The sequence below is a fragment of the Podarcis muralis genome, chromosome 13 (genome assembly GCF_964188315.1).
Source record: "Podarcis muralis chromosome 13, rPodMur119.hap1.1, whole genome shotgun sequence".
In the NCBI taxonomy this organism is placed as follows: domain Eukaryota; kingdom Metazoa; phylum Chordata; class Lepidosauria; order Squamata; family Lacertidae; genus Podarcis; species Podarcis muralis.
Window position 1 is genome coordinate 23,917,635 of NC_135667.1, and position 15,630 is coordinate 23,933,264.

General features: G+C 40.1%; 1 protein-coding gene across 1 annotated transcript; it reads right to left on the reverse strand.

Annotated features, from left to right (window-relative positions):
- Window positions 1-1,270: 1,270 nt before the first annotated feature.
- Window positions 1,271-15,065, reverse strand: LOC114581811 (butyrophilin-like protein 8). The gene is given in 12 exon segments (XM_077917211.1): window positions 1,271-2,784; window positions 3,428-3,454; window positions 3,761-3,802; window positions 5,216-5,248; window positions 6,168-6,188; window positions 7,596-7,661; window positions 9,239-9,292; window positions 10,164-10,523; window positions 11,297-11,692; window positions 12,564-12,908; window positions 13,135-13,241; window positions 14,597-15,065. Coding segments are annotated over 11 exon segments (1,932 nt in total). The 5' UTR covers window positions 13,208-13,241; window positions 14,597-15,065; the 3' UTR covers window positions 1,271-2,269.
- Between the last annotated feature and the right edge of the window lie 565 nt (window positions 15,066-15,630).

Sequence of the window (15,630 nt, forward strand, 5' to 3'; positions counted from 1 at the left end):
GTTCCATTTGTTTAGATAAGAGATTGGATTTAAGAATTATGGACATGCTTCAAGCGAAGAAAGGGTATTTAATCTGCTAATTAAGACAGCCACTGAGATGCCAAGAGTGACGGACTGGAAGAAAGATAACATCAAAGAATAACATCTAAGCTCGTATGTTGAAACGGAATGGAAAGGAGGGGGGATAAAACTTTTTCTTTTCCTACTACGATACTACCTAACAACCCCCCCCCCCAGAAGAACCGTCTACATTATCTATAGCAAGTGAGTTAGGAAAATATAAACTGTGTGGAAATAATAATATTAACTAAAGCCTTTGTTCTTTGAAATATTTGGAAGAAGATAAAAGACTCTCCTGTGATGCACTATTTAATTGGGATCCGCCATTATGAGACAGACTGAGTTGCAGAGATTAATAGTCATAGGGGGAGGCGAGCTCTTACTTTGTTATTATATCTGTATTTCAAGTTCAATTTGGCAAACCTCCTGTGGAAAGACTAATGTTTGGGCCAATGACAAAATGTCTTGTTTTCTTCTTGTTGTAAACGAACCCCCATCAACTTGGGAATGACAAATAGCACTCCTGCAGACAATCTCAGTGAACAAGTTGGAATATAAGGGTTCAGGTCATCTCTCAGGTACCCTGGACATAAATTGTTCAAGGCTTTGTACATTAATACAAGAACCTTGAACTTGGCTTGGTAGTAAGCAGAAATCTAGTGCAGCTGTTTTAACAATGTTGTCATGTGTCATCAGCCAGTCAGCTTTCTGCACTAGCTTGAGCTTCCAAATCAGACTCAAGGGCATCCCAACACAGAAGGCATTACAGTAATCCAGCCTTGAAGTTACCAACACATGGACTCTAGTGATCAGGCTATCCCTAGAACAGCTGTAGTTGGTAAACCACACAGAGCTGGTAAAAGACACTCCTAGTCACAGAGAACACTTAGACTTCTAGTGACAAAGGTGTATCCAGGAGTACAGAGAGAGTGCAACCCATCCAGAACATGCAACTTGCCAAGTTCCTAAATATGGGAGTGTTCCAAACAAAGAACCTCTGCCTTCCCAGGATTCAAGCCCAGTTTATTGGCCATCATCCAGTCCACCTCTGTGGACATCATGCAAAGACAGACTTCTGAACAACATATTTAGAAATATCCCTATTTGGATTGCTCTGATTGGGTTCATATGAGGATTTTTTTTATACTACAGTTTTTAATACGGATATATGTCAAAATTAGTTATACAAAATTCTAAAGAAAGTAATGAAAACATTCAATATATTTATTCATTTTGAAAATATATAACCAACTCCTTAATCGGGTTATCAGAGTGACCTAGAAATAATTAATCAACAACAAAAACCAGATCAAGAGTTAAAAGCCTGAGAAAATAGATGAGACTTGAACACTTTGGTAAAGACAAAGACATTTGTTGGGGCTGTGTATAAAGTCCTGAGACAAATCAGGCCTGTTTAGAAAAATTCAGGTGTCAAAGACATAAAATATATATTTGCTTTTCATATTAATTTTAAAAAGAAAATTTTATCAGCAAGAACAGCATGGGTTAACTCAGCTGCCAATCACTGTGGGTCAGGTTGGATGGCCCAGAGTGATCCAGGGCTGTCAGGGGGCAAGGCATCAAGCTGGAAGATGAGCAGGCATCATTTAGGAAAACCCACAAAAGGCAAAGATCTATCTGCCCACTGTCTGCACCATACCAGAAAAAGGAAGATGCCACCTGAATCTCTTTCTTGCCCTATGTAACCTAACTGTCCTTCTTTCCTGAAGACTTGCCCTGCAGGATTGCTCCCCTTGCTTGACAACTTTTGAGCAAAGGCAGCAATGCTGCTTTGCAATCAGAGAAGACACTTAATAAAGGTGCAGAATTGATCCCCAGTTCTCAGATGTAATGTCTCCTTCACCTGTCATCCTCCCAGCTCTGTATTTATTTAGGATTTTTTTTTTTACCCTGATTAAAAATTAGCCCCTTCCCAAACTAATTTGGGATGGGTTTCTGGGCTGGCTAAGGAAAGGTTGCTTTACCTAGGGGCTCTGGATTAGAGCCACAAAATTGGTTGGGGAAGGAGACTGTACACAGCGCAGTCACTTGTAACATTACTTCTATTCCGAGTCTTTTATTCTCTGACACCAATATGAGAAAGAAAGAAAAAATCATGGTTAAACTAAAGACCTGTGCTAATTAATTCTCAGCTATCTGTGGAATTTGTTTTCATTTTTTTCTCCACAATCTCATTTTCTTTCAAATATTACACAATTTTCAATGGCTGATTAGTTACAGAGCCTATATAGAAGAAGGGATAAAGCTCCCCAACACCAAGTGTTTTATAAGTGTGCAATTTCCTATGTCTGCAGACATCATAAAAAGATAAGCTTCCAGCTGATTTATCTAAGAATATTCCTAATTTTGTAAGCTTTCCATTCACTTTCAGGCGCGTCCATTGCTCTGTCCGAGCCCAGTAATCTTTCCCATCATCACATCCTATGACCCAGTAGCCATTCTCAGGAGACAGGGTGATCTCCCCCTTTCTAGAAGCGGCTGCAGAGGCAACACCCAAGTCCCAGGTTTTCTTCTGACCAATCTCCACCACCCAGTAATGTTTGCCTTCTGAAAATCCATGTTTTGCCAGAATGAATGTGCGGGAGTCAAACCGCTCCTCCCAGTCAGAAACCTGAGAAACAGTTCCTGTGTTCCAAACGCTTTTGCCATCTTCGGACACTTTTAGCTTTGGGTGAGCTGTCCTGGGGTCCAAGATCACATCAGCTGCAAAGGAAAGGAAAGGAAAGGGCTGAACAAAAAATGCACAGACTGGAGGGTTGCTTTATGTTACTCTTTGAGGACACCAGCATCCCTTTCTGGGTTACACACACATCTGCTGCTACATGGCATTGTGACATATTATGGAAAATACAAATTTCAATCCAAGAGAATTAAACAAAGCTTGTTTCAAAAAGCAATTCAACCCATGTATGTAATTCTGCTGCAATCCTCAGCATACTTGCAGGCCCAGGAATTGTGTACCTCTGTCCCCAACCCTCCAGAAGAACTGAAGGACAACATAGACTCTTTGGGGAATATCAAAATTGGACGGGAGTGAAGATCAGCATGATAAAGAAATGGCGAATGAAGATCAGCATCAGACACAAGGAGGAGAGTGAATATATTTTCCCCATGCTGAGCTTCACTCCCCCTTCATTGCGATGCCAAACTTTACTCCTCTTTCATCACTGCTTATCCCTCTTCCCTTTAAAGAATCATCTGGAAAACCTCTATGAAACAAATTAGAATTCCAGATTACTACCAGTGTATGCCTTGCTTGCTTGTTATTTTGTGTTGCTTAAAAACAACAACCCTATTTTTCATTTATCAAACCATGTGAATTTTAAAAAGTATTTGTTATTCTCACCTTTGTGTAAGTGGGCAGCTAATATTTCTGTATGTAAAGAAACAAACAAAAACATTACGTGAGGAAGGATGACAACCATAGCTGAATTTTTAGAAGATCTAGCAGTGAAGATGCAAATGTCCACATAATAATTGTTGGCATGGTGAGGTTACACACACACTGCATTGCAGTATGGCAAAGGAAACAATTAAGAGGAAGAGGGTGAGACATTTAAGTTTCTATGGTTCTTGTAAATTGCACTTTTAAAAATAAAAAGGATAACCTTTTCATTCCCCGTGCCTCCTAAAGAATGTATTTTGTCCACAAATGTGCAAAACATTACATAAGACTCACCTTTAACCATCTCCAATTGTTCCTTTCCTTCTTCATATTGTTCTGCAAAGGAAAAAAGTTATTTCTCAGATGAAGTACAAGTTTAAAACTAAAAACATGCTTCCCAATAAATCAGGAGCTTGAAATGTGTTTGTTTGACATAATGAGAAACATAGAATAAGTGAAATAATAAGTTGATTGATTCACTGGTTGAAAGCTGAAAGACAATGAGATTTCTCATTCTGTTATCTTGAAATGGGAAAAAAAAATTATGCTCAAATAATGCCACCAAAATGGTGGGCTGTCTAGTGCAAGGCGGTCCAACTTTTCATACCAAGTGTCACAAGAGTACTTTGATATGGTACCCATGGACTGCACACTGCCTTGTCACATGGAGCCAGGGAAGCAAAATTTTCTGAATCTCACAGTCTTTCTATTCTTGTGCTGTCTAAACCGTCATTTGCCTCCAAATTTCCCCTTGTGCATCTAGGTCTCTAGTGCAGCCCTGCTTGATGTGTTGAACTACCTTCCCACATATTGTACAGGAACCATTAGACTTTTGGGGCTCTGACTTGATCTCTATTATACAAAACAGCTAGATAGGTAAGCTATTTGTTTAGGCAATAAGGGTTTGCGTTGCCTGTGTATTATCTTGCATTAACTGGCAATTTTGGTAGCATTGCATAGCACCTCCACTCTCAAAGCCATTTAATGGATTGTCAGTCCTTTGGGTTGTTAGAATTAAAAGGTATTTGAATTTACAATGTTTTTTCCTAATTCCCCCAAGTGATTAAAAGTGTTTTGGCACACTGAAATAACTACCATGGTATGCAATGATCTCCAGATTTAAGATCTCCCAAAAAGCATCTCTGTAAATATACACGGAACAGGTGAGTTTACACACATGTGTAAACTGGCACAGTGGTAGAGCTAGTAAAATCATTAATCCAGTTAAGGTGCGAGGAGAACTTCTGAATATGTCTTAAATGCTATGTGAAATGTGTGTAAGTATTGAATATGCCTGATCTGTTCTTTAAATAGTAGTTGTGATGGAAGGAATCGGAACTGTGATGCATGAAGCAGAGCTTTAACGCATTTCTCTCCATATTGCACCCTGATGACAATAATCCTCCCCACACTGAAGCTGCTGGACGAAAGCTTTCATTAAAGTTCAAGGAAGAAGCTTCCTTTCTGAATAGCCCCCCCCCCCCCCGATTGGGGGTGGGTAATTTCTTAAAGGGCTATAGCATGAGAAGCATTAATTTGGCACATACTTACTGACAAGGCTATTTTGGCAATGTGTGATTTAGAAGTTACCTTCTTTAGAAGTGGAAAAATAATGGGTGGTATTTAAGTTTTCCTCGGAGCAGACACTTTGAAAAGAATGATCACGACTATGCTAGGCAATTACTCTGAATAAAACTTAGTTTTACTTGAAGAGTAAGTTCCAAACTAAGAAAGGAGAGATTCGCTTACCTGTTTTTGCCTTCATTTCTCCCCTTAGTTTTTCTAGAAAGGAGAACATATATGGTTTTATCTTAACAACAAATTTAAAAATCATGTTATGGCATCTGTAAATCTAATTTGCAATACATATTTCCTTACACACACACACACACACACACACACAGAGAGAGAGAGAGAGAGAGAGAGAGAGAGAGACAGAGAGAGAGAGAGAGATCCTTCTAGGATACCTAAGTAATATTGTTGTGAGGTTGGTGGTGAGGTTAGGCTGTATGATGCTCGAGCGCCTTCTAATTCCTGGTTCCAGCAAATGTTAAAATCTAATGAAGGATCCCATTTGTTGAATTAGCCAGACAAGGACCATAATTGCCTATAAGTGTAGATTGATAGCATAAGAAAGGAAGTTGCTCTATGCCAGAGGGGAAATGGGTGGGTCCTCTCCCACACTTGGTTGGTAGTGAGAAGGACAATAGCAGACAAGAGCAGGAGTTGAGTTGTGTGAGAGAGTTGGGCTAGAAGCAGGAAGAAGCCAGAGAATCAGAGCCATGGCTGATTTCTGTTTGAATCCAAAGCTGTGGGAGAAGCATGGGAGAAGCAAAACATTCTGGGATGTTAATGCTATGAGCCTCTCCATCGTAGGCTCAGGATGTATACCATATATCATTAAGACACCACAGTCTCTGCAGTCACTCATTCCAAGGAAACCAAACACTGGGTAAGTGACTGGAACCCCTGGAATCTCTCACAGCTCCAAGATTGGGGTGAGGTGCAGCAATATTTTGTTTGAAAAGTTTTTGCTACTTACCATTTTCTGTCTTTAACTGTTCTGCAAGGTAAGATATATTTGCTTTTCATATGAATTTTAAAATGAAAAATTTATCAGCAAGAACAGCATGAGATTTGTGATATGTTTCTTTCAGTACCAACTGATGGTTTAAAAGGTGGAATCTATTACAAGACTTACCATTGCCTTTCTTTAATTCTTCTGCAAAGAAATCAAAGGTTTCATGTGAGGTAGATATTTTGAAATAATAAACCACACATCCTAACACAATCAGAGCCCAAGAAGAAGTAACAGAGGGAAGCCATGATTCAGTTATCTCACTTCTTACAAAACTTCACAGCAACTGTGAGTAATCACAGCAGGGAAGGGAATATTTAATCGCTTTTCCTCCATACCATTTCCTGATGGAAGTCAAGGTTTATTCTTAGCTTCCTGATTGTGGTTTGTTTGAGTGAATCAAACCATGATGCCTAGTTTGGGCAAAACACCAAGACAAGAGAGAACCATGGTTCCCCCTCATTAATGGTGGTGGGAGGAGCAAAGTAGGAGTGATCTATTTGCCAATGAGTAAACCATTAACTGTGGCTTACTGTGACATGCAGATCCAGCCATTGGAGTTTGCTATGTATTTATTTCACTGAGAGAAACATAGAAACAAATGTTACACTTTGCTTTGACTGGGAGCAATTGTTTCTGCAAACCACATGCACACAAACACAGTGATTTTATTGGAATAAACAGATTGTTTTCAAAAATAAAATGGCTGCATTAAATCATGGATTATGTTTGTCTTTCCTTTCTACACATCTATTGCAATTGAAGTCTGCAAGGAGGGCCTGTCTCAGTGTTAACTACTGAATTGTATCATTGGCCACCCACTATAACCCAGTGCTTCCCTCTTCTTCTTCACCACATTGCCCTGCTCCCATCCTGAATAGTACCATGTGCCTCGACTTCCAGAGGTGTCGTAATAAACATCCCTTCTTGTAAGAGCCTTTACAAGTATACAAGCTTTCTAATACCCTCCCCTTCTGGTTATGGGGTGATTACTTCAAGTATAGGTGCTATTTGAATGGGCTACTGTTGTTTTCCTTGAATATTTTCTATGTTTGACCAGCTGAATCCAAATCGGCCTGTACCTAGTTGATACACCTTTGACCGAAAAACCAAGTATGATACCAACACCAAGGTGGCTAATGCCAATTTGTTGCCAGTATAAACTTATCCTCACATTGGTTCAGCTATATGGAGTCACATTCCTTTAATCTTGAAATAACTCTGTTGGCTGACTATTCATTTCTGAGCTCAGTTGAAAGACTGATTCTTAAAGCCCTAAACAACTTGGGTTTCAAATATCTGAAGGAAAGCAACTTCCCATATCAGTTTCAAGCACTGTTCACTGTTACAAAATGCATCTCCTGCCGCTTGGAAGAAAATCACTCCATAGCTTTCTGTGTCCTAGAATTGTAGTGGCTACTATTAAGAAAGGATTAGGCCTTGTCTCTGATATTAGTTCATAATTGAAGGTAGGGCAAAAACACTGCAAGTATATTTAAGAAGTTTAAAAAAACCCCACAGACACTTAAACAAATGAGAACATTAACTCACCTAGCTTTCTAAAAATACGCCAACTTACTATGAAGAGGAAAGCTGAGAATAAATGAAAAGATTATTCTTTTTATTTTAAAAAGTGCTATTTACAAGACAAAGAACATTTAAATAGGGATGGAATTACTTTGAGCTTATTCACATGGATCTTTGCCCTGTTTCTTGGGTTTTCATTAACAGTACTAATAAAAATACAAAAAAAATCTAGCAGACAATAGGCATTATCATATGCATATGCACTTAAGGTTTCCTAAAATGACCAGCACAGAAACAGGTACATACAACAATTCATATAACTGTATATAAACATTTATGCACTAATAATTATAAAAGCATGTGTGCGACTAAACCATGGGTAGGCAAACTAAGGCCCAGGGGCCGGATCCGGCCCAATCGCCTTCTAAATCCAACCCGCGGACACTCCGGGAATCAGCGTGTTTTTACATGAGTAGAATGTGCCCTTTTATTTAAAATCCATCTCTGGGTTATTTGTGGGGCCTGACTGGTGTTTTTACATGAGTAGAATGTGCCCTTTTATTTAAAATCCATCTCTGGGTTATTTGTGGGGCCTGACTGGTGTTTTTACATGAGTAGAATGCGTGCTTTTATATAAAATGCATCTCTGGCTTATTTGTGGGGCATAGGAATTCGTTCATTTTTTCCACAAAATATAGTCTGGCCCCCCACAAGGTCTGTGGGACAATGGAATGGCCTTCTGCTGAAAATGTTTGCTGACCCCTGGGCTAGACTCTTTGATATGTATTTTAAACTGTGCATTAATAGGGTTGTGCACTGCAATCAGCCATGTTTGGAACTGAATTGGGTCAGTTTCAGTAGAATCCAAGTGTTGCTCAAGTCTGGGGGTTGGGTGGCCCTGAGGGATCCAGGGATGTCAGGGGGTAACCCAACAGGCAGAAAGGAAAGACAGGCATTGGGTGGGAAAGGGAGGCAATGAAAAGTGAGTAGGGGGAACCTACCTGACTAGCAGCAACTTCCCATTTTCCAGGCAGAAGGTGGGGAGGTGATGGTGGATGCCATTTGATTTGGGGTGCAGGCTTTCACTCCCTACTTATCAATCCTGCCTGGCCACTACTTCTTCTTCCCAAAGCCCTACCCTGAAGCAGCATTTCACCTACTTCCAGAGGCCCTGGATTGGGGTGTGTGTGTGTGTGTGTGTGTGTGTGTACACACACGCATACAGCCTTGGTAACTAATCTAGCTTTGAAAAAAGGACAATGCACCAGCAGCATAAACAAGCACATGATGAAAGAGACCTTCCAATAAGGGCAAAGCCTGAAGAGGTCAGAAGCCCCAAATTCTGTGCTTAAATCCATTAAAAATGGATTCCTCCTCCATCCTTACACTTATCTTTTGATCCCTCACAGCAGTAACAGAAAGGGTCAAAGATTGGAGATGGTCATAGCCCTGTGGGCTTGTTCTGTCAAATAGAAATGGGGTAAACCTATTTCTTACTTAAAGCAATAAATAGATTTGAAGACCGGCTGACACAATGAAAGGAAAGCACCACCTCTTATTTTTAATTATCTAGCTCAAAACATATTTTAATAAATAAATATGTCACAGTTCATAACACTGCATTTTAATGAATTTCATACCTACTCCATTCATGTAAGGAAACTTACCTAGGAAAGCAAAGATACAGAACTTCCAGACTTCAGCACTTTGGACAGGCACTTCTAAAAGACAAAAAGCAGGCTTAATTAAATTTCCTTCCATTGCCTCACCAGAAGCAGAGTTTTCAGAGGCTCATACAAGCTCAGAGTTCATCTTGGAATGTGTCTTAGGTCTCTTCCTTCTAGAACTTACATGAAGCTTTGGCCCCTCCATTTCCCTTTGGCCACATTCAAAAACACTATCCATATTCAGGAGCAGGGCAGATGTTCCATTGGGTGCCACAGAAGTCATACAAGGTGGTCTGAGAAGAAGTTATATTTTTTTTCTTCTTCAGTTTTCCACTTTTAAAAATCAAGTCATGTATTGAAAGTTTCTGACACTTCTCAGGTGGGCTCCATTGCCATCATAAGAGAACAAGGAAAGCGTTCATGGTGAGTCCAGAACCTCTTTTTCTGTCATTACCCCTTTGGAAACATCTCCTGAAGCCCTCACAGAAAAATGAGGTCCTCTACAGATTCATGGCCACACCAGGACATGATTGCGGTAGAAAACCACCAACAAAACTGGAATAGCACCACTAACAGGCAAAGAAAGAGGAGAAAGGAAACTTAAGTTGTTAAGATTTTAGATACTTGAGGTTTTTAATTTTGGAGGTTTCATTTAGGTTTTGAATTTTCTATAGTGTGCATTTTATTGCTGTGAACTGCTTTGAAACCTGAGATAGTGAAAAGCAGGATGTAATTTTTAAATAAATAAACAATTAAAAAAAAACCTCCCAGTCCTAAAAAGGAAGAAGTGTTTACTGCAACCCCAAATGCATTTAGGAGGGAAACTTTATCAAATGCACATTTTAGGAAATCAGTGGGTTACAGTTTGTGCTGAGCAAAAGAGAAGAATTATGGAAGTTCTTAACATCTAAGCCTTCATAATTACCTTCTATTGTCACCTCCACAATATTTTCTTTGTAGACATCATCACATGTTGTGGCACAAACATACTGGCCACTGTCTGCTAGTTGCACATTAAGAAGAGTCACTTCAAGGAGCCCATTCTTATAGTATCCTTTGCGAATGCCATTCTCATCACTCTCTCTTGTGCTTTTTTCTTCAACCCTGTGCTGGTTTGTGCTGTTGTGGATGTACAATGTGTGATTTTTTGAGCCTTCCCACTTATATAATTGCACTTGCACCCTGGAAGATTTGCATCCTCTTACTTGGCAATGTAATATTACATCTTGTCCAATTCTGCCAATATTAGGATTAACATTGCTGACAACTGAAACACCTACAAAGGCTGAAAAGGTAATAAGAAATATTATTGGACTTCATTTACCCCTCACCTCTTAGCAAATAAATGACTGAATAAATGCATACTTCCAGCAAAGTCTCTTGATTTAAATGGAACTGATTCTCAGGTGTGTGTAAAATTGCCACTTGAGTCTAGAACAAGTTCAGTTAAAATCAATGGACACACATCAGATTAATCATTAATAGGATTGTAAGGTCAAGCTGTCTTAGTCCTGCTGGCTGTACGCCGGCTCCCTCGGCCAATAAAGCGAGATGAGCGCCGCAACCCCAGAGTTGGTCACGACTGGACCTAATGGTCAGGGGTCCCTTTACCTTTAAGGTCAAGATGTAATCCTATCCACATCTACTTGGAAGTAAGTCTCATTGAAGTCAATGGGTTGCTTTTGAGTAGACTGATACAGGATTACACTATTCAAAAACAGGACCATTTATGGCAGATGCAAATATTGACCAGTAGACTATTGATGCAAAACTGGAGGATGTTCATAGTCACACTTTTGTGATCATTTTCACAAGCACTCATGATTTTAGAATTATCAGTTATAACATACAACTCATAGCAAATACTCTTAAAATAGTGCTAGTGTGCCATTTAATCTTGACTATTACCAAAACAAGGCTTTGAAATTGCCTGCAAAGACCCCAGTTATTTTTCATGTAATCCCAGTTACTTCTCCTGCAAGCAAAGCAGGAAAAAGGTGTTATTACCAAACCCTTTCCCTTGATTCTTTCTTTCTTTCTGACATTGGTATTATTTACCTCTCACATCAAGCTTGTAGATCACCACTTTGCGCCGCAAGTTAGAGTTCACTGAACATTCGTATCTCCCTGCATCTTCCTTCTGAATGTTATTTAGTTTCAGGGAAATATTTCCATCCCCAAGATTATTGTGTTTCAACACCTCTGCCTTTAGTTTGTAATTCTTCCTAAGCCATACTTGGCTCTTGGGTCCATTTGAATAAGGGCACCTAGCAATAAATTTGTCTACATAACAAACTGATGGGCAGGTATCCCAATAAAGCTGGTAAGAATAGATGGTCCTGCTTTTCCCAGGGCTTCTTCTTCTCCACTGCAGTTCCAGATGAGAGGGATAATAGGTCTCAATCATCTGGCATGGAAGAATGGCAACATCCCCAACAGCAACATTAATTAAACCTGGAAAACATTCATTTATGTTAATAACTCATACTTTACATACACTCGCACAGTAGTTCATACTTGTGATAGCACAGCTATACTAGGAAATGAGTGGAAAATAGAGGTGTATAAAGCTGAAGCTATCATTTCCCATAAACACAACATTTGGTAAAATTTTAAAATTTAACTTGGAAAATTTGCAGTTTGTTTCTGGGTCCAATTCAAGGTATTCACCTTAGCGTTTCAAACCTTACCTAAATTAGGTCTCAAAGGCCACCTCCTCTCCTGCAGACACTCTCTGGTGCTAAGAATGGTGTATAAAGTGGTATTGGTTGTTCAACCACCACCAGACCTTCAGGAGGTGGCATAATTTGTGGGAGCCCCTAAGTTGTGCAGTTTCCTCTACACAGAGATGTATCTAGCATCTTCATTACACAGCTTCTGGGGAATGCTGAAGATGTACCTCTTTTGACACTTGAAATGTATATTTTTAGAACCCATCATATTTCTCTGATAGTAAGTTATTTTAAACTATTTTTAACATGGTGTAACCCACCCTGGGATCTTAGAGTGAAGGGCCATAAAATAATAATAATGTGAAGCAGAAGAGGGTGGTCAGAAGTGATTGTATTAATGGCACCCATATTTCGCAAATCACCCAGGGGGTGCCAGTCATATCAGCTGGAAAATCCCTCAGAACCATCTGCAACCCATTTGGATCCAGCAGTCTTTGAGGGTGGACCTTCGTAACAGGTCCCCTGCCTCTGCAGAAGGGGAAAATGGTGCTGGAAGCCTAAATCTTCTGAGACGTCTACCTAATCTCAGTAATATAAACCAGGTCTCCACAAGTCAAGGATTAGGGAGATAGCATCTAAGCCTTCATAGTTACCTTCTACTGTCACCTCCACAATATCTTCTTTATAGACATCATCACACATCATGGAGCACACATACTGTCCACCATTTGCTAGCTGCACCTGGAGGAGAGTCACTTCAAGGAATCCATTCTCATAATATCCTTTGTGAGTGTAGTTCTCTGCTATGTTGCTTTCTTGAACGCTGTACTGCTGCTCTGTGCTATTGTGGATATACAAGGTTTGATTTTTGGAGCCTTCCCACTTATATAAGTGGACTTGTAGCCTGGAGGATGTGCAGCCTTCTACTTGGCAGCACAATATCACATCTTGGCCAACTTGGACAATTTCAGGGCTGACAGTTCCTTTAATATAAACAGCTGTAAGGAAATAAAAACAGCAACTTTGACTGATGGAATTAGTTTGAGGTCTATGTGATCTCAATACCAGCATAATAAAATGGTGTCATCCCTGTCCCCCATCCACCCGAAGTCCTGGTAGGTAAGAATTGCATTATTATGGGAAAACAATTTTGGGGAATGCTGTATATAAGAACTATAATGACAAACCAAGCAGTGTTTCTGGGGAGAGCAAATTGCTTCTTACCGTTCCTCCATAATCCAAAATAACTGATAATAACAACACCAACCACAGAGATCGACTTCACTAGTCTCTCCATTGTGGTGACAAATCCCTGGCAGCCATCCAGATCTCTGGCAGTATAAAAGGAGGGGGGGGGGGAGTTGGTTAAACAATGCATGACTTTGCAATGTGTCCTGACTACTCAACACAAGCCTATTATCGTCTGTGAACAGAATAATTTTAAGAATTGGATTTCAGTTAACTGATAAACTTCCCAACAGAATGGGTGACAAATGTGGTATTTCCAGGTTCACTAGCATTTTATTTTTTTTACACTCCTTCCCAATTAAAAGCTGTGTTGCCTCTTCCTCATCCTTAACCTCGATCTTGTTTTGAGTGTTTGCTCCCTCTTTTCCCACCCTGGGGGCCCACAAGTTGCCCTTGCAGGTGGAGGTTAAGTCTCTGTTTATCGTCAGCATCAACTGCATCTCCATCATCAGCCAACTGCACAATCCTATGCATAAGGCTGCCTCTCCCTATAGAAATCAACCTGGACCCCGCAATCATGATCTAAGGCCCTTTTTCGTGTTTCTCCTCGAGGAGAAGCCTGGCTGCCAGGGTCAGATAAGCAGACTCCAACAGGAAAGAAAAGGGAGCGATGGAGACCACAGAGGTCCCAAGCCAGGAAGATAAGAACTAACCCCAGGTAGCGGGGGGGGGGGGGGGGGGGCAGAGAAGAAAAGAGCTGGAAACTGGACCCCATGTTCGCCCAGTGCCAACAGACAGTTGATCTTTCGTCAGATGGCGGGTGAGTGAGGTGGGTCTATTCAGCTGGCTGCTTCTTTCAATGCAGCAGCAGCAACAACAGCTACCCAGCAGCAGCCATGCAGTGGGAGCAGATGGCTAATAATAATAATAATAATAATAATAATAATAATAATAATAATAAATTTCTTATCATTTGGGAATTTTCCATGATAAAAGCACTCTGAGAGATTTAACATATCTGACAGGGTGTGCAATTCCAAATGACTAAAAATATGACTCGAACGGATATTCACTGGATATTACAGTCATATTCAGAAATATTTTCAGGATGTTTTGAGTGCTTTCTAAATAGCAGTATCGAATTACTTTTAAAAAGAGCAGAGTAGTTTTTGACAAGCGTATCAGTAGATTTGTATAGCCAATATAGGAGACAGTAGTTTAATTCATCTTTGTAAAGGTTTAATTCTTCTTCGTAAAGCTTTTCAAATCGTGCTGTGGGTCTCCTTCTCCCTCCCTCCCTCCCTCCCTCCCTCCCTCCCTCCCTCCCTCCCTCCCACAAACACACCTTTGCCCCTAGCTTTATTAAAACATTAAAAATCACCTTGCCAAGTGTAATTAGTGAACAACTCTAAAAGTAGAGACAGACCAGGATCATCTTTCATAATAAAAAATAACATAAAAAACCAGTTTGCCATACCTGAAGACCTCTCCTACTTACAGTTAATTCTCAGAACTGGACAATGTATTTTGCAAATGAATTGAAATATGAGCCAACAATCCATTCCTCTGATCCATATCCATATGGCTTCTTCCAAACCATACCTTTAGACTTTTTCATTCATTGGATTAAAACAGCAACAACCTGTAATACTGATCAGGTGGTATCCAGTAGCATCAAATTTGAATAATGGCGGGCTTAGCTCTACTGTAGATGTATAGGTGGCTGGAGTAGAAAGGATTGGCCCTCTTTCTACCACAAGAGCCAATCAGCAACAAGTCACCTTCCATGTCTTTGTCAAGATCTTCTTTGTACTACATGAAGCGAAAAGGTAAAAGGTACAGTAATATATCTGAAACTGATGAGTTGTCAGTGACAAATACGACAGAGACTAGATTTCTAACTAATCGTTCCTTCACTGAATCCGAATAAAATGGTTACGACTGTGCCTCAGATGGGTGTGTCACCACAGAATTCAGAGGAGGAGAGCAAACAAGGAAATATAATTCTCAACTGCCTGCTTATCCAACCTTTGCTCCCTTTCAATAATTAACTGTTACACACCCTTTCTTCCCTGGTAGTTTTATAACTTTTATGGTTGCTTTATAGTTCAGATCAATAAATAAATTCTTCTCCTACCTTCTTGGCCTGTATCCCTCATTGGCATCTTAGCCAAGAGTCTCAGATCCTGTTTTCACCAACAGGGCTCTAAACTAAAGTTACCAGACATCCCCGTTTCCCGGGGACCGTCCCCGGATTTACAAATCAGTCCCCATACAAAATCCACTGAAGTTGAAAAGTGTCTCTGGATTCATTGAAAAACATCTGGTAACCTTACTCTAAACACACTATCCTTAAGCAGAGTGCATACCATGCAACTGTTCTGTCTTAAGTGTGACATTTACAGGAGCCAACTTGGCTTCTGAATCCCAATCCTGGGTGTCTCATTTTGGCTCCCGTGCTCTGGCCACACCAGAACAAAAGACAAAAAGACACACATGTTTTGCTCCTACACCGTGGCATGAGTCAGTTGG